General features: G+C 45.7%; 1 protein-coding gene across 9 annotated transcripts in view; it reads left to right on the top strand.

Moving 5' to 3' along the window:
- Positions 1-19572, top strand: part of LOC137373856 (neuronal PAS domain-containing protein 3) — a 1451864-nt gene that overhangs the window by 435419 nt on the left and 996873 nt on the right. For all 9 annotated transcript variants that reach the window (XM_068039328.1, XM_068039327.1, XM_068039336.1 and 6 more), the window contains one exon: positions 3935-4179. In XM_068039328.1, coding sequence (XP_067895429.1) covers positions 3935-4179 — 245 coding nt within the window. The remainder of the gene's footprint in view (positions 1-3934; positions 4180-19572) is intronic.

Here is a 19572-nt window from a genome sequence, read left to right as displayed (position 1 = left end):
GCCAATTGGAAGGCAAGTAGATCTGCAGTACCAGCAGCGACGTATGGAACAGTGGCGACAGCAGGAGGCCCTGCAGTACTGAGGAATGGCGAAGACCCGAGTGGAGGAGTGGGGTTGGGGTCTGCGGGGCCATTGAGGCAGGGCCCGTTAATGGGGTTGGGAGTGAGCTTAGAGAGGATGGTGCGGCATCTTCCCAAGGGATAGACAATCGCTGCTGGAGGGCCCTCCGGGGGCCCTGGATTGTTCCCAGAGGAGGACTCCCCTGACCCCACTAGGGGGCCACCAGGTTTCACCTGGCAATGTCTCCCTGTGGCAGCGGGCCCCTCCGCCTTCCATTAAATTGAGGCAGAGGCAGGAAGACGCCCTTAAATTGGTCATTTAAGGGCCTCAATTGGCCTGGGGCACTAAATTGGAAGGCGACGGGAAGGCAACAGGCACGCTGCCTTCTGACACAATTTTATGGGCCCACTGCCTCCGTTCCCGTCCTCAAGGGGCCCATAAAATTCAGTCCCATGTGTCTGTGATGACGATTAGATTCAAACCATTTATCCCTATTTGGGCCGGTAGCTCATCTGTCTTATTGTGAATGCTTCACACATTCAGATAAAGAGCCTCTAATTTTATTTTTTTACCACTATTTTTTGTATGGATCTTATTCACTGATGCACTATTATCATATCCGTTCCTGTACCACTCTGCTTGTCTTTACCCAAATCGCTACACTGCTGTATTGCCTCAACTTTTGTCTTTAAATTTCTAAATCATCCTTTACCTGAGCCCTACCCCCCACCCCTCTTTCTGTTTAAATCCCGAGTCATACAATTTGTCAGGACACTGATCCCAGCCCTGCTTAAGTGGGGCCCTTCCCAGTGGAACAGCTCCCCCTTTCCCTAGTACTGGTGCCAGTGCCCATGAATCAAAACCCCTTCTTCCCACACCACACTTTAGCCACACCTTTAATTCTGTAATCTGCTTGACCTAATGCCAATTGGCACGTGGCTCAGGTAACAATCCAGAGATAACTACCTTTGAGGTTTTGCATTTTAATTTGGACTTTAACTCCTCAAACCCTTTCAGCAGAATGTCATTCCTAGTTCTACCTATGTTGTTAGTTCCTACGTGGGCCATGAGAACTGGATCCTCACCCCCCGCCATGCCAAGTTCGTCTCCAGCCGCTAGGAGACGTCTTTAACCCTGGCACTGGCAGGCAAAACAACCTTCATCAGTGTCAGTTGTGGCTACAGGGAACAACATCTATCCACCTGACTTTACTGTACCCTATCACTACCACATTCCTTTTCACTCCCACCCCCCCACTTGAGTGGCATCCTGCACCATGGTGTGATGGTCAATTTGCCCATCCACCCTGCAGTTCTGATCCACACAGGTAACAAGTACCCCATATCTGTTGGTCAAAGTCAAAGGCCAAGGTTCCTCCATTACTACATCCTGGATTCCCATACCTGCCTGATTCGTAGTCGCACCCTGCTCACCCTGACCATTGACAAACTCTAAAGTTCTACTTACCTTGTGGCTGCCTCCTGGAACAAAGTGTCCAGGTAATTCTCCCCTTCCCTGATGCCCCACTCTCTGACTGCAGCTCGACAACGCTGAGCTGAATTTGTTCAGGCCGCAGACCTTTAACAGCAGATTTGGTGGTCCAGGAATGCAGTGCTTTCCACAAATTCCCACATATTGCAGTTACAGCACACTTGCTGCCCTGCTATGTCTGTCTAGCCTTATTTATTTATTTGATTTGTTAATTAGTTACCAGTTGAGCAAAGTAAAGTAATAGCAAGTTGTAGTCTCTTAGCTTGAAGACAAAAGAAGAACTCTCACCAGCTATTGGAGGTAAAACAGAAAGAATAAAAGGGACCACCGCCATCCACCACTGCACTGAATTTCCACTTGCATCAAATTCCCGACATTAGCACTCTGTTAAATGAAGCACCCTGTTCCTCGATCACTCTGTGCAGTAGCCAACACTCTCTACTTATAGAGAGAGCTTATGACTCACACCTAAGTTACAACTGCTAAATCAACTTCCTGCTACTGTAATTAACGCCTGTTCAGGGAACCACTTTCACCTTATTCACAGTTAACTGCCATTGACAGACATTTTCTGTTAACTAGATATCTGAACTAGTTTGCGACTCTACAAACAGGGTCCTAGTTATGCCTGTCTTTTTGTGGGATATGTCGAGCATTCTTTGTTCCAGTCCTACTCAGGCCCCCTCCCCCAACTCTTTTTCCGGTACATTGATGACTGTATCGGTGCCGTTTCCTGCTCCCGCCCCGAACTAGAAAACTTTATCAGCTTTGCTTCCAATTTCCACCCTTCTCTCACCTTTACATGGTCCATCTCTGACACTTCCCTTCCCTTCCTCGACTTCTCTGTCTCCATCTCTGGGGATAGGTTGTCTACCAACATCCATTATAAGCCCACCGACTCCCACAGCTACCTCGACTACACTTCTTCACACCCTACCTCCTGTAAGGACTCCATTCCATTCTCCCAGTTTCTCCGTCTCCGACGCATCTGCTCTGATGATGCTACCTTCCATGACGGTGCTTCTGATATGACCTCCTTTTTCCTCAACCGAGGATTTCCCCCCACTGTGGTTGACAGGGCCCTCAACCGTGTCCGACCCATTCCCCGCACCTCTACCCTCACCCCTTCCCCTCCCTCCCAGAACTGTGACAGGGTTCCCCTTGTCCTCACTTTTCATCCCACCAGTCTCCATATCCAAAGGATCATCCTCCGCCATTTTCGCCACCTCCAGCATGATGCCACTACCAGTCGCATCTTCCCCTCCCTTCCCCTGTCAGCATTCCGAAGGGATCGTTCCCTCCGCGACACCCTGGTCCACTCCTCCATTACCCCCACCACCTCGTCCCCGTCCCAGGGCACCTTCCCCTGCAATCGCAGGAGGTGTAATACCTGCCCATTTACCTCCTCTCTCCTCACTATCCCAGGCCCCAAACACTCCTTTCAGGTGAAGCAGTGATTTACTTGTACTTCTTTCAATGTAGTATACTGTATTCGCTGCTCACAGTGCGGTCTCCTGTACATTGGGGAGACCAAGCGCAGACTGGGTGACCGCTTTGCGGAACATCTCCGCTCAGTCCGCAAGCAGGACCCTGAGCTTCCGGTTGCTTGCCATTTCAACACTCCCCCCTGCTCTCATGCTCACATCTCTGTCCTGGGATTGCTGCAGTGTTCCAGTGAACATCAACGCAAGCTCAAGGAACAGCATCTCATCTACCGATTAGGCACACTACAGCCTGCCGGACTGAACATTGAGTTGAATAATTTCAGAGCATGACAGCCCCCCATTTTACTTTCATTTTTAGTTATTTTTTCTTCCTTGTTTTTACATTCTTTTTTACAATCTTTTTTTTGCATTTATTTCATTTCATCTTAGTTTGTTCATTTTGCTTACCCACTGTTTTTTTTCAGGTTTGCACTTGCTGCTGTTCAATATTCAGTGTATTTACACCTAATCTGTACTAATGCTTTGTCTTTCAACACACCATTAACATATTGTTTGCCTTTGCTCCGTGACCTTTTGGTCAGCTATGTGGCCTGGTCCAATCTACACCTTCTCCTTTGTTATCTCTTGCCCCACCCCCCACCTCACTTGCTTATAACCTGTGACTTTTCTAATATTTGTCAGTTCCGAAGAAGGGTCACTGACCCGAAACATTAACTTTGCTTCTCTTTCCACAGATGCTGCCAGACCTGCTGAGTGATTCCAGCATTTCTTGTTTTTATTTCAAGATTTCCAGCATCCGCATTATTTTGCTTTTATCTACAAACAATTATATTGTTATTTGCATTTGGACCATAACATACATTTAAGCCATCTCAGAACTGTTATATTTTTAATTTTTACTTCTGCTGCACTGAATTTGGTTTGTTTTCTTCTCCTAGTTTACAAGCCTTGCGAAAGGAGAAATCTCGAGATGCTGCTCGATCCCGCCGAGGAAAGGAAAACTTTGAGTTCTACGAATTGGCAAAACTACTGCCTCTCCCAGCAGCCATCACAAGCCAGTTAGATAAAGCATCAATAATTCGCCTCACCATTAGTTATCTGAAAATGAGGGACTTTGCGAACCTAGGTGACCCGCCCTGGAATTTGAGGATGGAGGCACCCCCACCAAACACATCTGTGAAAGGTAAGAAAATGAGTTCGGATTAGGATAATTGCACTGATTTCTGTGCTTCAACGGTAAGTATGGTGGTCTTTACCTAAACCTCTAAAAGCAATTTGAACAGATGTTTGGTGTTTTCTTGACAACTTAAGGCAAGTGTATTTTTAGTCTTTCTCTTTCACAAGTGGAGACGTTTTGGGGGTGGCTGTACAGGGGTATTTTCATTCCTTATTTTCAATTCTCCTGCTGTCATCATTTTTACTTCACGGTCTCAGCTTTTATCAAAATCTCTGGCTTCAACTGGATATTTTTACTTCCTTGTAGTTGGACAGCGTTTCCAATCACATGAGTGCATTCTGAGTATGATCGCTTTTGCAGAATTTTCCAGTATGCAGATTGCGTATCAGCATGAATTTATTATAGGGTGTCTCTCATGCTGTGAATATTTAAGGTTTTTTGCTTTTTCAAAAAATATTTAAAACAAAATGGAGATTAAATTGTTAATGCTTTTCTTTCAGGAAAGAGATAACATTTTTAATAATTGCTTATCTGATCTCAAAGATGGAGAGCACTTGTGATCAACAGCACCTGTGATTGTGGTTTCTTTATTGATGGTTACAAATGAAAGGGATAGATTTATTTTTTGGTTTCTTATGTTACGGACAGGTGGAAAGGGGTGTGGGTGGTTCCCACTGTTCACCTCCCGACTGATGGCAATTGTGTTTTATTAAAATGATGTGTTAGCCTAAGTGTCTTTTAGGTCAAATAAACAGACAAAATGACAGATTTTCTCATAGGTTAAAAAAAGGTAACTTTCTTTTACACAATTCCCGAAATGGTTGCAAGCTCGCCCCCACACACATACACAAGAATAGATAGAGAGAGGAGAGGATAGGCTGTAGCTTAAAGTTCAAAGGGAGGTCGGTATTTGTGGTTTACAGTAAACCTATTGAATCTTTTTAGGAGGAAAGTCTTTTTGAAGGTCCAGGTCTGGGTGTTTGTTGTCTTGAACTTGTTGAGGTGTTGTAGAGCTCTAGTGGTTACAACTCAGCTCAAAGCTGGTGGTGTGGGTTTTATTACCTTCACAGATGGTGAGTCTCAAATCACTTTGTGATGTCTCTGCTGTAGTGGTTGTTCCAGTTGTTGTTCAGCAGGGTTCTTGCTCAGCTGGCTCTCTTGCACAGTATCTGGCTGGACTGGCTGGACTGGCTTTCTGAGGTGTTGGCTTGGTCTCCCCTCTCTCTCCAGAGTACTACCCTTTTAAAGTAAAAATCCATCCCATTAGAAGAGTTTCTGTTAGGAAACACATGCCACACTCCCCACACAGTGCACCAGGATATGATAACCATGGCTATCGATTGATGTCTGAATGAGGACCATTCTGTTAACACGGTGTGTTACGACTGAGGTGGGAGGAGTGCACTGTTTATTCTAGTTCCACTTTTCCACAGGTCACAACATATATTTTGAAATTTTCGCACTTATCAATATGGTCAATCATATACTCTATTTTTCCCAAAATAGAACACTCTAACCAGGTTTCTTTAATGAACAACAAAATTATCAGTTTATTATAAAACAAGTCTTAACTAGTAATGAAGAAAAGCATAAACACATAGATTAAAATTTTAAAGTCCCAATGTTAAATTTTAAAGTTCCCTTTTTTATCTTAGCCCCACTCTCTCTCCCTCACACACACACACACCAGTCAACCAACAAAAAAGGATTTTTTATTTAAATTCAGAGCTCTGTTACAGACAAAAAGCACTTGGGCTGATTACTTGCTTATTTTTTTGAAGAAAACAGCAGATGAGATATGTTGTTCCAAAACTGGCATACTGTCTAACTTTCGAGTACACGTAGACAGGTCACTAGTTTCTTCCAGAACAGTTCTTTTCAGCAGCATTGAGAATTATTTTTAACAGTTTTTCTTCAAATACAGGAGACAAGATGAATTGACACAGTGGACTTCTCAGAGTCCTTCGGAGATGCTGGAAAATGAAGCTGGGTTGGGGTCTTCTCTCCTTCCTTCACTTCATTAACAGCAGGCTAACTTTTTCAGCCACTCACTCCAGAAGGTAAAACACACATGCTGACCCACAACCAAAAAGCTTGTGAGTTTTCTGCCTATCCCTGGTGCATTCTGCTGCTACTGGGTTTGTACAATCAAGGGACATTTGTCACTTCTCTGCCCCTGTTACCAGGGTTTCTGTTCTATATTTAACTTGAGTCATGTGATAACCAGTAACATTGTTGCCAATCCATAATAGTTCCCAGCCGTACCACCAGCTGATGAACGACCGTCCATTTTTCGTCTGCAGGTCTGTGAGGAGGTCTCCACTTCCTCATCAGAATCCCATTTTTAGCCTTCTGGATCTCCTTTTACCTCAGCTTCTGTTAGGGATGATTGTGTCACTTTATTTAACTCTGGATCGGCTTGCTGAGCCGTGATCAGAGAAGACTTATTAAATATTTCCTTTGGATTATCCAAATCCCCAAAGAAAGTTTCAGATATTCAGCTATCTGACGGTGGTGCCAATTTTACCTCTGACAATGGAACTTGCTTAGCCATTACTCGGGTTACTACACATGAAGGAAAAATTCCTGAAACCTTTCCCAGTAACTGTTCTGTCTCTTTAACTTTATTTGTTTTTTCCATGACTACTGGAGAAGCTACTACTTTCGCTCCAGCCAAATCATTCCTACCTCTAAGAGCTGCCAGCCAATCGGCGGGCCAGCAACTCCTCAGTCCCAGCAGCACCACTGGGAGCGGTGGCCACTGCTGGGACTGCACCCAGAGAGAGGAGCAGCAATGGAGGAGGCCCCGGAATAGAGGTAAGTGTGTGGGGCCTTGCCGGGGACAATCAGCTGGGCCCCGGCGAGGTGGGGGGTTGGTTGGTTGGGGTGGCCGGGGGGGTCGGGGGTGGGGGCGGAGCGAGGTGCTCCAACGGGGGCAGTTTATGCAGTGGCGCTGGCCTTCTGTGAAGCGCAGGGTGCCCTTAAGTGGCAATTAGTTGGCCACTTAAGGGCCTTAATTGGCCTGGGGTGGGTGGGCTGTTAGTTACCTCCTCTACTGCTCGCAAAATTACATCGGGGGCAGGAAGGCGATGGGAACAGCATGCCCCGACTCCCACTCAATTCTATGCAACCACCCAACTCCAGCCCACTCCCATGGGGGGTGTAAAATTCCAGCCTTCGTGTGGAAAGTGGATGGAGGCCAATGGGCAGGAAAATAGTGGGCTTGAAGTGCTTTATGTCTGAAATGAAGCAAGAGCAGCTTATTATTCAGGGTTGCATCCATCTCAGGGTACTGGATCCGCCCCTCCCTCCTCCCCCGTTGGAGCACCCTGACCTGCCAATTAACCAATTGGAGCATGAGCATTCATCCTCCCTCTTTTCCTTCCCAATTGTAAGACACAATCTTTCAATAACCTGAACTGGACCAATTAAAACAATCGACTCCTCCCTCCCTCCTTCCACATTGGAACAACCGACCCATCAATCACCCCAATTGGACCACAGGCAGGAGCTAGGTATTCTGCATGCACAGCTTGGGATCGATTTGTGTGGAGAAGCGGGAGGTGCAAAAACATACTCAAAATGGTGGCCGTGTGGCTCGGAGCCAAGTTTTGGCGAATTGAAGGTGGGAGTTTGATCCTGCTCCTACTCCCTCTGTTCCAGGCAAAAGCAGAGAGAAGGGGTTAAATGTTAGCTCCAGTGGCAGAAGCTGGCAAGGGTCAATGCAGAGAGCATTGTTGTTTGCAATTTCTATTAAAGATTTAGACTTTGGAATCAAAAACACAATTTCTAAATTTGTGGACAACACCAACTTGGGAGAGTGTGGAGCACAGAGTGATCAGGGAACTGAGTGCTTTTTCAAAACAGAATGCAGATTACAAGCTGAGTGTGGAGATAGGAGTTTTGTGAGTGGCGAGTTCGATGAAGCAGGGAGGAGGTGCTCCTTTTTTCTATTTTTATCGCTTTCAGTATTTGGTTCTTGCTTCGGTGCAGTGGAAGGAGCTGGTTGGTGAGTAACTGGTAAGCTATTCTACTTATAATAAATAGTCTGTCAAGTTAAGGTATGGCAGGGCAGCTTGGCCGAGTGGAATGTACAGCCTGTGGCATGTGGGAAGCCATGGATGCACCATGTGTCCGAGACAAACACATCTGCAGGAAGTGTCATCGGCTGCGCAAGCTTGAGCTCCGAGTGTCAGAACTCGAGTGGCGGCTTGATCACTGTGGAGCATCCATGAGGCAGAGAACTCCGTCGATAGCACGTTCAGGGAGGTGGTCACACCACAGGTTAGTCACATGCAGGCAGATAGGGAATGGGTGACTGCCAGGCAGTCTAAGAGAACCGGGAAGGTAGTGCAGGAGTCCCCTCAGACGATCTCGCTTGCTAATCAGTTTCCCATTTTGGATACTGGTGAGGGTGATGGTTCCTCAGAGGAATGCAGTCAGAGCCAAGTTTGTGGCACCACAGGTGTCTCAGCTGCACATGAGGGAGGAAGAAGAGTGGAACAGCAGTTGTGATAGGGGATTCGTTAGTTAGGGGAACAGGCAGGCGTTTCTGCGGCTATAGATGGGACTCCAGGATGGTATGTTGCCTCCGTTGTGCCAGGGTCAAGGATGTCACAGAGCGGCCACAGGACTAGGACATCCTTCTGGGGGAGGGTGAACAGCCAGAGGTTGTGGTCCATGTTGGCACCAATGACATAGGTAGGAAGGGGGATGAGGTCCTCAAAGCAGATTTTAGGGAGCTTGGAAGGAGATTAAAAAGCAGGACCTCAAAAGCAGTAATATCAGGATTATTCCCAGTCCCACGTGCGAGTGAGCATAGGAATAGGAGAATTGAGTGATTGAACACATGGCTGGAGAACTGGTGTAGGAGGGAAGGCGTCAGATTTCTGAGGCATTGGGACCAGTTCAGGGGAAGGTGGGACCTATATAAGATGGACGTGTTTCATCTTAGCAGGACTGGGACTAATATCCTCTCAGGGAGATTTGGTAGGGCTGTTGGGAAGGGTTTAAACTAGATTGGCAGGGGGATGGGTACCTGAGAGGCAGCTCAGATCAGAAGGAAGCAAAACTGGTAACTTGTCAGGGGTGTGGGAACCAGGAGCAAATATCAGAGAGGAATACCAAGGTGCACAGAATACTGAAGGAGATAGGTAGCACTAGAGTAGGAATAGTAAGTTATTAGGTGGGGTCAAAGTAACTGAGAAAGTAATAAAATCTAAATCAGAGTTAATGTGCATGTTTGTGAATGCATGGAGTGTGGTTAATAAGACTGGTGAGGTACAGGTGCAGATTGCCAGGTGGAAATATGATGTTGTGGCTATAACAGATTCCTGGCTCAAAGAAGGGCAGGATTGGGTGTTAAATATTCCTGGATACAACATGTTCAGGAAAGATAGGAAAGGGATAAAAGGAGGAGGGGTGGAGGTATTGATTAAGGAGAGCATTGCAGTGCTGGGGAAAAAGGATGTCCCAGAGGGGTCGAGGACAGAATCAATTTGGCTAGAGCTAGGGAACAAGAAAGGTGCAGTTACATTGCTTGGTGTTGTCTATAGATCACCAGCTAGTGGGAAGGACGTGGAGGAACAAATTTGCAAGGAAATTACAGTGAGGTGCAAACATTATAGGGTAGTTATAATGGGGGACTTTAATTATCCAAACGTAGATTGGGATAGTCGTAGTGTAAAGGGCAGTGAGGGGCAAGAGTTCCTAGAGTGTGTTCAGGAAAATTTTCTACAGCAGTATGTTGCTAGTCCAACGAGAAAGGAGGCACTGCTAGACTTGGTTCTTGGGAATGAGGTGGGCCAAGTGGATCAAGTAACAGTAGGAGAGCATTTAGGGGACAGTGATTGTTGTATCATAAGGTTTAGACTGACTATAGAAAATGACAAAGAACAATCCAGAGTAAGAATAAGTAACTGGGAGAAAGCCAACTTCAGTGAAGTAAGAATGGAGCTGGGGCAAATAAATTGGAGTCAAAAGTTGGCAGGAAAATCAGTCGTTGAACAATGGGCTACTTCGAAGAAGAGATAGTTCGGGCATAGTCAAGGTGTGTTCCCTCGAAGGGGAAAGGTAGGGTAAACAAATCCAGAGCTCCCTGGATGACAAAAGAGGTAGAGATTCAGATAAAGAAGAAAAGGTATGTTTATGACAGATGCCAGGTAGAAAATACTATTGAGAACCATGCTGAATTTAGAAGGTCCAGAGCGGAAGTGAAAAAGCAAATAAGTGAAGCAAAGAGAGAGCATGAAAAGAGCCTGGCAGCTGACATTAAAGGAAATCACAAAGTTTTCTATAGACGTATAAACAGTAAAAGGGTGGTAAAAGGAGGAGTGCGGCCGATTAGGGACCATAAAGGGGATTTACACATGGAGGCAGAGGGCATAGCTGAAATATTAAATGAATACTTTGCATCTGTCTTTACCAAGGAAGAAGATGCAACCCAGTCAATGGTGAAAGAGGAGATAATTCAGACTGGAAGGGTTTAAAATTGATGAAGAGGATGTACTAGATAGGCTGTCTGTACTTAAAGTGGATAAAGCACCAGGACCAGATGAGATGCATCCAAGGATACTGAGGGAAGTGAGGGTAGAAATTGCGGAGTCACTGGCCATAAATATTCAGTCTTCTGGGTGGTGCCAGAGGACTGGAGAATTGCAAATGTTACAGCCTTGTTCAAAAAAGGGTGTAAAAATAAGCCCAGCAACTACAGGCCAGTCAGTTTAACTTCAGTGGTGGGGAAACTCCTGATAAAATAATTCTGGAAAAAATTAATAGTCATACAGACAAATGGGTTAAGTAAAGCCAGCATGGATTTCCTAAGGGAAAATCATGTTTAACTAACTTGTTTTTAGAGGAGGTAACAGAGAGGGTTGATGAGGGCAATGCTGTTGATGTGGTGTACATGGACATCAAAAGGCATTTGATACAGTGCCACTCAACAGACATGTGCGCAAACTTATAGCTCATGGAATAAAAGGGATGGTAGCAACATGGATATGGAATTGGCTGAGTGACAGAAAACAAAGAGTAGTGGTTAATGGATGTTTTTTGGGCTGGAGAAAGGTTTGTAGTGGAGTTCCCCGGGGGTCAGTGTTGGGACCCTTGCTTTTTCTGATATATATTAATGACATAGACCTCGGTGTACAGGGCACAATGATACGAAACTTGGAAACATTGTGAACTGTGAGGAGGATAGTGTAAAACTCCAAAAGGACGTAGACATTTAGCGGAATGGGCAGACAGGTGGCAGGTTAAGTTCAATGCGGAGAAATGTGAAGTGATTCATTTTAAAAGGAAGAACATGGAGAGACAACATAAAATAAAGGGTACAATTCTAAAGTTGGTGCAGGAGTAGAGGGACCTGAGTGTATATGTGCATTGAAGGTGGCAGGACAGGTTGAGAGTGTGGTTAATAAAGCATACAGTATCCTAGGCTTTATTAATAGGGGAATAGAGTACAAGAGCAAGGAAATTATGTTGAACTTGTATAATACACTAGTTTGGCCTCAGCTGGAGTATTGCGTCCAGTTCTGGGCACCACACTTTAGGAAAGACATGAGGACATTGCGAGAGTACAGAAAAGATTCACTAGAATGGTTCCAAGGATGAAGAACTTCAGTTATGAAGATAGATTGGAGAATTTAGGACTGTTTTCCTTGGAGAAGAGAGGTGATTTGATAGAGGTATTCAAAACCATGAGGGGTCTGGACAGAGTAGTAGAGACAAACTGTTCCCATTCGTGAAAGGATCGAGAATGGGAGGGCATAGATTTTAAAGTATTTTGATAAGAGAAGCAAAAGTGACATGAGGAAAAGCTTTTTCATGCAGAGAGTAGTTAAGGTCTGGAATGCACTGCCTGAGAGTGTGGTGGAGGCAGGTTCAATTGAAGCATTCAAAAGGGAATTGGACTGTTATATGAAAAGGAAAAATGTGCAGGGCTACGGGGAGAAGGCAGGGGAATGGAACTGAGTGAATTGCTCTTTCGGAGAGCTGGTGCAGACATGATGGGCCAAATGGCCTCTTTCTGCACTGTAATAATTCTGTGATTCTGTGAACAGAGTGTTAAAGTCAGGAATTTGGTGCAAGTTGTAATTCAATGCAGAGGGGGAAAGAGGTGCTCCTTTTTATTCTTTTTGTTTTATCTCCGTAGTTGGTGAGTGTTTTTCTTGTGTCTCTAAGCTAGGAAATTCTAACATATATTACTTTATTTTAATAAATTAGTGAATAATTAACTAATCAAATAAATAAATAAGGTTGGACAGAATGGCAGGGCTGGTGGTATGCTGAAACGGTCAATGTTTGCATTTTGTGGAACTTTGGCTCAGAGTTGTTGAGCTGGAGTCTGAGCTGCAGACAATGCGAAGCATCAGGGAGGAGGAGAGTTACCTGGACACTTTGTTCCAGGAGGCAGTCACACTGCTTAGGTTAAGTAGAACTTTAGAGTTGTTCAGTGATCAAGAACAGGAGGGTGTGACTGTGAGTCAGACAGGTGTAGGAATCCAGGATGTTGTGATAGAGGAGCCTCAGCCCTTCACCTTGACAGCAGGTACAAGGTGCTTACCAGCTGTGTGGATGAGAACAAGGACTGCAGGGTGGATGGGCAAAATGACCATAGCACTATGCTGCTGGATCCTATTCAATGGGGGAGGAGTGAAAAGGAATATGGTAGTGATAGAGGACAGTATAATCAAGGGGGATAGATATTGAACTGCTGCTTGGGACAAACAAGGAATGGGGGGTGGGGTGGGGGGAAGGGGAGGATCCAGTTGTTGTGGTTCATATAGGAGTCAACGACATAGGTAGAATTAGAAATTATGTTCTGCTGGGAGAGTTTGAAGAGTTAGGGTCCACATTAAAACACAGAACCTCAAAGGTAATAATCTCTGGGTTGTAACCTGAGCCTCATGCCAATTGGCATAGGGTCAAGCAGATTAGCGAATTAAAGGCATGGCTCAAATTGTGGTCTGGGAAGATTCGTGGGGCATTGGCACCAGTATCGGGGAAACAGGGAGCTGTTCAGTTGGAATGGACTCCACTTAAACCAGGATGGAATCAGCATCCTGGCAAATTGTATAACTGTGGCTGTGGAGAGGGCTTTAAATGAAAAGGGGGGTGGAGGGAGGGGGTCAACTAAAGGGAGATTTAGAGAGCTAAAATTAAGTCAGGGCACAGGGCAATAGGGCAGTATAGCAATTTGGACAAAGACAAGCAGAATGGGCAGGAAGGGACAGAGAGTTTAATGGCCCTCATGCATCAACAAATAAAGTCCATGCAAAGAATGGTGGTTAAAAAAATAAAACTAAAGTTTTTTTTATCTGAATACATGAAGCATTCGTAACAAGATAGACAAACAAGAAGCACAAATAGAGATGAATGGATTTGATATAATCACCATTACAGAGACATGGGTCTGGATTTTACGTTGGGTGGACGGGGGCTGGCCACTGCCGTAAAAGTCAGTGGCGAACCCGCTTCCGCCGAGCCTGGGGATCCGTCCTGCATTTTATGGGTCCCTGGGCTTTAATTGTTCCAAGGTGGGACTTCCACCCGCTTGAAGGAGGAGGTCCCGCCTCATTGACCTGCCGGCCAATCATCGGGCTGGCAGCTCTTAGTTCCAGCAGCACTACCGGGTGGTGGCCACTGCTGGGACTGCAGCCCAGCCAAGGACATGGAGCCAGGAGTGCAGGTAAGTTTGTTTTGCTTCGCCGGGGGTAATCGGTCAGGCCCCGACAAGGCAAGGGTGGTCGTTTGGGAGGAAGGCGGGCATCTTGGGTCCTGGGGGTGGTTGGGGAAGCGGCGGCGGCCCTCCACCAGGCACCCTGTGCCTGATTGTCAGGGCCCCCACCGGGGCGCTGAGAGGCCGCCAACTTTCACCGGGCGGCCTTTCCCAGCTCCAGGAAGCCAGCTTACCACGGGTAAAATCTCCGTGGAGGCGGGCGAAAGCCCTTAAGTGGCCGTTAATTGGCAACTTAAGGGCCTTGATTGGCCTGGGGCAGGCGGCCCATTTTTTCGCTCCCCCCAGCCCTACGTAAAGTGCAGCAGAGGCAGGAGCGGGTTGGGAAGGCCTCCCGGAGCCTCCCGTTCCATCTTACGCCACCCACCACCCCTGCCACCATCCGGCTCACTGGGGTGGCGTAAAATTCCGGCCATGGTTGCAAGGTGACCAAGGTTGGGAAATTAATATTCCAGGGTACACAATATTTCAAGAAGGCAGGCAGAATGGAAAAGGAGTAGCCCTGAGAATAAAGGATGATGTATGGACTGTAGTGAGAAAAAATCTTGGCACAGAAGATCAGGAAGTAGAATCAGTATGGTGAAAATTAGGAATAACAAGGGTCAGAAAATGCAGGTGGGCGTAGTTTTTTTTATTTTTTCATTCATTCATTCATGGGATGTGAGTGTCGCTGGCAAGGCCAGCATTTGTTTCCCATCCCTAATTGCCCTTGAGAAAGTGGTGGTGAACCATCTTCATGAACCACTGCAGTCCATGTGATGTAGGTGCATCCACAGTGCTGTTAGGGAGGGAGTTCCAGGTTTTTGACCCAGCAAAAGTGAAGGAACGGCGATATAGTTAGAAGTCAGGATGATGTGTGACTTAGAGGGAACTTGCAGGTGGTGGTGTTCCCATGCATCTTTTCCCCTTGTTTTTCCATATGGTAGTGATCATGGGTTTGGAAGGTGCTGTCGAAGGAGTCTTGGTGAGTTGCTGCAATGCATCTTGTAGATGGTACACACTGCTGCCACTGGGCGCTGGTGGAGGAGGGAGTGAATGTTTAAGGTAGTGAATGGGGTGCCGATCAAGCGGGCTGCTTTGTCCTGGATGGTGTCGAGCTTCTTGAGTGTTGTTGGGAATGCACTCATCCAGGCAAGTGGAGAGTATTCCATCACACTCCTAACTTGTGCCTTGTAGATGGTGGGCAGGCTTTGGGGAGTCAGGAGGTGAGTTACTCACCACAGAATTTGCAGCCTCTGTTCTACTCTTGTAGCCACAGTATTTATATGGTTGGTCCAGTTAAGTTTCTGGTTAATGGTAACCCCCAGGATGTTGATGGTGGGGGATTCAGCGTTGGCAATGCCAGTGAATGTCATGGGGAAATGGCTAAATTCTCTGTTGTTGGCGATGGTCATTGCCTGGCGAATGTTATTTGCCACTTATCAACCCAAGCCTGAATGTTGTCCAGTTCTTGCTGCATGTGGGCACGGACTGCTTCAGTATCTGAGGAGTCACAAATGGTACTGAACACTGTGCAATGTTATGACCTCAGTGAGACTGGGAACGTTAAAATATGAGATATGAAGCCCCATACCAATTTAAAGAATTACATAACAAGATTTCATGTTTTAAGACTTTTATGATAACAACTAAATTAAAAGAAATCCCCATTAACTAAATAGTTCTTTGTAAGTAGCTGATACCCCAGATTACAAAGAAAGGTATTTTCTTCACTTATTAAAATACTTGAAAATCTCACACCACATTTATACGTTACACAGTGGTTTTTGATGGCGAAATCCTTTGCAGTTAAACATCCCAAACTCCTCCCAGTAGCAATGGGTTGGATCTTCCAGACCTTTTCAAAAATCAATGTCCTCTTTGCCCACTTCTCTGAGGACTTCAGACCTGGACATCTGTGAATAAGGCGTTTCCTGTTGATCCTGCTGGTCTTCTACTTCTCCGTAAGCTTCAGCTTTCAAAACATGTTCAGCCTTTCGCTGTTTCAGACTTCCGAGAGCAGGTATTCCTTCTCTGTCTCTCTCATGAGGCCACAACGACTGGTTTCTTCTCTTACCTTCTGCCTTCAGAAAATCTGTTAAATTTTCTCGCAAAAGTCAATAGCTTATGGTCCTTTTCCAATATGCAAAGTCCAGAAGTCTAGTTTCACAGAGCCACCTGGGCCTTCCATTGTTCCCAGATGTTAACAGCTGCTTGGTACATTTGCATCTTCAAAATCACTGACTTCTAATTTTACGACCCGAAATTCTGGGAGAGCGAAACCCATTGTTCTTCAGGTGTTATCCCTGCAGTCTCTGTTTTTTTCAAAAAAAAAATTTGATCTGTCTTGTTGTTTAGCAGAGTGGAATTGAGGTCACCTGACCTTCAGAACTTGATCTTAAACTTTTTTAAATCGCAATTTTTAAAAACATAATCATGTTACCAAGTCCAGCTTTCATAACAGCATTCATCAGTGACCATCCCCACTCCTGAACTTATGACGGAAGGAAGGTCATTGATGAAGCAGCTGAAGATGGTTCAGCCTAGGACACTATCTTGACGAACTCCTGGAGTGATGCCCTGGGGCGAGGATGATTGGTCTCCAACAACCACAACCAATCTCCTTTGTGCTAGGTATGACTCCAGGGAGTTTTTTCTCCCTAATTCCCACTGACTTCAATTTTGAAAGGGCTCATTGATGCCACACTTGGTCAAATGCTACTTTGATGTTAAGGGCAGTCACTCCCACCTCATCTCTTGAATTCAGATCTTTCTCCCATGTTTTGACCAAGGCTGTAATGAGATCTGGAGCCGAGTGGCCATGGCGGAACCCAAACTGAGTGTCGATGAGCAGGTTGTTGCTGAATAACTGTCACTTGATAGCACTTTCGAATATACTTTCCATCACTTTGCTGATGATTGAGATTAGACTGATGGGCCGGTAATTGGCCAGATTGGATTTGCCCTGTTTTTATGGACAGGACATTCCTGGACAATTTTCCACATTGTTGGGTAGATGCCAGCATTATAGCTGTACTGGATCAGCCTGACTAGGACGCAGCTAGTTCTGGAGAACAAGTCTTCAGTACTGCAGCCAGAATGTTGTCAGGGTCTACAGCCTTTGCAGTATCCAGCGTCTTCAGCCATTTCTTAATATCGCATGGAGTGAATTGAATTGGCTGAAGACTAACATCTGTGATGCTGGGGACATCAGGAGGAGGCTGAGATGGATCATCCAGTCGGCACTTCTGACTGGAGATGGCTGCAAGCGCTTCAGTCTGGTCTTTTGCACTAGCATGCTGGGCTACTCCATCATTGAGGATGGGGATGTTTGTTGAGTCTCCTCCTCCTGTTAATTGTTTAATTGTCTACCACCATGCATGACTGAATGTGGCAGGACTGCAGAGCTTTGATCTGATCTGTTGGTTACGGGATAGCTTAGCTGTCTCTAGCATGCTACTGCTGCTGTCTAGCATGCATGTGGTTCAGTGTTGTAGCTTCACCAGGTTGGCACCTCATTTTTAAATACATTTGGTGATGCTCCTGCCATGCTCATCTACACTCCTCATTGAAAAAGCATTGATCCCTTGGCTTTATGGTAATCATAGAGTGAGGGATATTACAGGCCATGAGGTTATAGATTGTGGTTGATACAATTCTGTTACTGCTGATGGCCCACAGCGCCTCATGAATGCCCAGTTTTGAGCTGCTAGATATGTTCTGAATCTATCCCATTTAGCATGATGGTAATGCCAAACAACACAATGGAGGGTGTCTTCAGTGTGAAGACGGGACTTGTCTCCACAAGGACTGTGTGTTGGTCACTCCTACCAATACTGTCATGGACAGATGCCTCTGCAACAGGTAGATTGGTGAGGATGAGGTCAACTAGAGTTTTCCTTCGTGATGGTTCTCTCACCATCCGCAACAGGCCCAGTCTGGCAGCTCTATCCTTCAGGACTCGGCCAGCTTGTTGACGGTGCCATTCTCAGTGATGGACATAGATCTCATCTACCAGAGTACGTTCTGTGCCTTTGTTATCCTTGTCCAAGTACTGTTCAACATGGTGGACAACTGATTCATCAGCTGAGGGAGGGCAGTAGGTGGTAATCAGCACGAGGTTTCCTTGCCTCTTTTCAATCTGATGCCATGAGACGTCATGGAGCCCAAAGTCAATGTTGAAGACTTCCAGAGCGACTCCCTCCTGACTATACCACTCTGCCATCACCTCAGGTGGAACCCAAACTGAGCATCAGTGAACAGGTTGTTGCTGTTTAAGTGGCACTTGCTAGCATAGTCGATGACACTTTCCATCATTTTGCTGATGATCGAGAGTAGACTGATGGGACGATAATTGGCCAGATTGAACTTGTACTGCTTTTTGTGGACAGGACATGCCTGGGCAATTTTCCACATTGTTGGGTAGATGCCAGTGTTGTAGCTGAAAGGTATGATTTTGTGAGTATGATTACAGCTCTGCCAATTTTTGCACAAGTCTCCAGCTGTTAGTGAGGATTAACTCAGCAGCGTGTGCCTTTATTGTATCCTGCGCCCAGGCCAATGCCCCGTGGTCCATGTTATTTTCAATATTTCTTATAGCTGTTTCGTACAAGTGAGTGGCTTGCTAGTCCATTTCACAGGAGAGTTAAGAGTCACACCTGGTTCCAATCATATCTATCTAATCGTAACCAGAGAAACATTTGCAATGACTTCTCTTCCTGCTTCCACACCATTACTGCTGGTGTTCTGCCAAGGATATATCCTCTGCCCCCTCCTATTTCTCATCTACATGCTGCAGCTTGGAAACATTATTTAAAAGCACAGTGTTAGTCTTCACGTGTATGCTGACGATACCAATACCTCACCACCATTTCTTTCGACTCCTCCACTGTTGCTGAATTATCAGACTGCTTATCTGACATCCAGTGCTGGAGGAGCAGAAATTTCCTCCAATAGGAGCATAGAGCACAAGAGCAAGGAAGTTATGTTGAACTTGTATAATACACTAGTTCGGCCTCAGCTGGAGTATTGCATCCAGTTCTGGGTGCCGCACTTTAGGAAAGATGTGAGGGCATTGGAGAGAGTGCAGAAAAGATTCACGAGAATGGTTCCAGGGCAGAGGAGCTTCAGTTATGAAGATAGATTGGAGAATTTAGGACTGTTTTCCTTAGAGAAGAGAAGGCTGAAAGGTGATTTGATAGAGGTATTCAAAATTATGAGGGGTCTGGACAGAGTAGAGAGAGAGAAACTGTTCCCACTCGTGAAAGGATCGAGAGCGAGAGGGCACAGATTTAAAGTATTTGGTCAGAGAAGCAAAAGTGACATGAGGAGAAACTTTTTCATGCAACAAGTGATTAAGGTCTGGAATGCACTGCCTGAGAGTGTGGTGGAGACAGGCTCAATTGAAGCATTCAAAAGGGAATTGGACTGTTATATGAAAAGGAAGAATGTGCAGGGTTACGGGGAGAAGGCGGGGGAATGGAACTGAGTAAATTGCTCTTTCGGAGAGCAGGTGCGGACACGATGGGCCAAATGGCCTCCTTCTGCACTGTAACAATTCTGTGATTCTGTGAATTAAATATTGCGAAGATTGAAGCCATTGTTTTCGGTCCCTGCTCCAAACTCCATTCTCTATCTACCGACTCCATTACTCTCTCTGGCAACAGTCTGAGATTAAGCCAGTC

Source organism: Heterodontus francisci, chromosome 9 (assembly GCF_036365525.1).
Source record: "Heterodontus francisci isolate sHetFra1 chromosome 9, sHetFra1.hap1, whole genome shotgun sequence".
Lineage (NCBI taxonomy): Eukaryota > Metazoa > Chordata > Chondrichthyes > Heterodontiformes > Heterodontidae > Heterodontus > Heterodontus francisci.
Note: the sequence above shows the minus strand (reverse complement) of the source record. Positions and strands in the feature narration are given on the sequence as shown.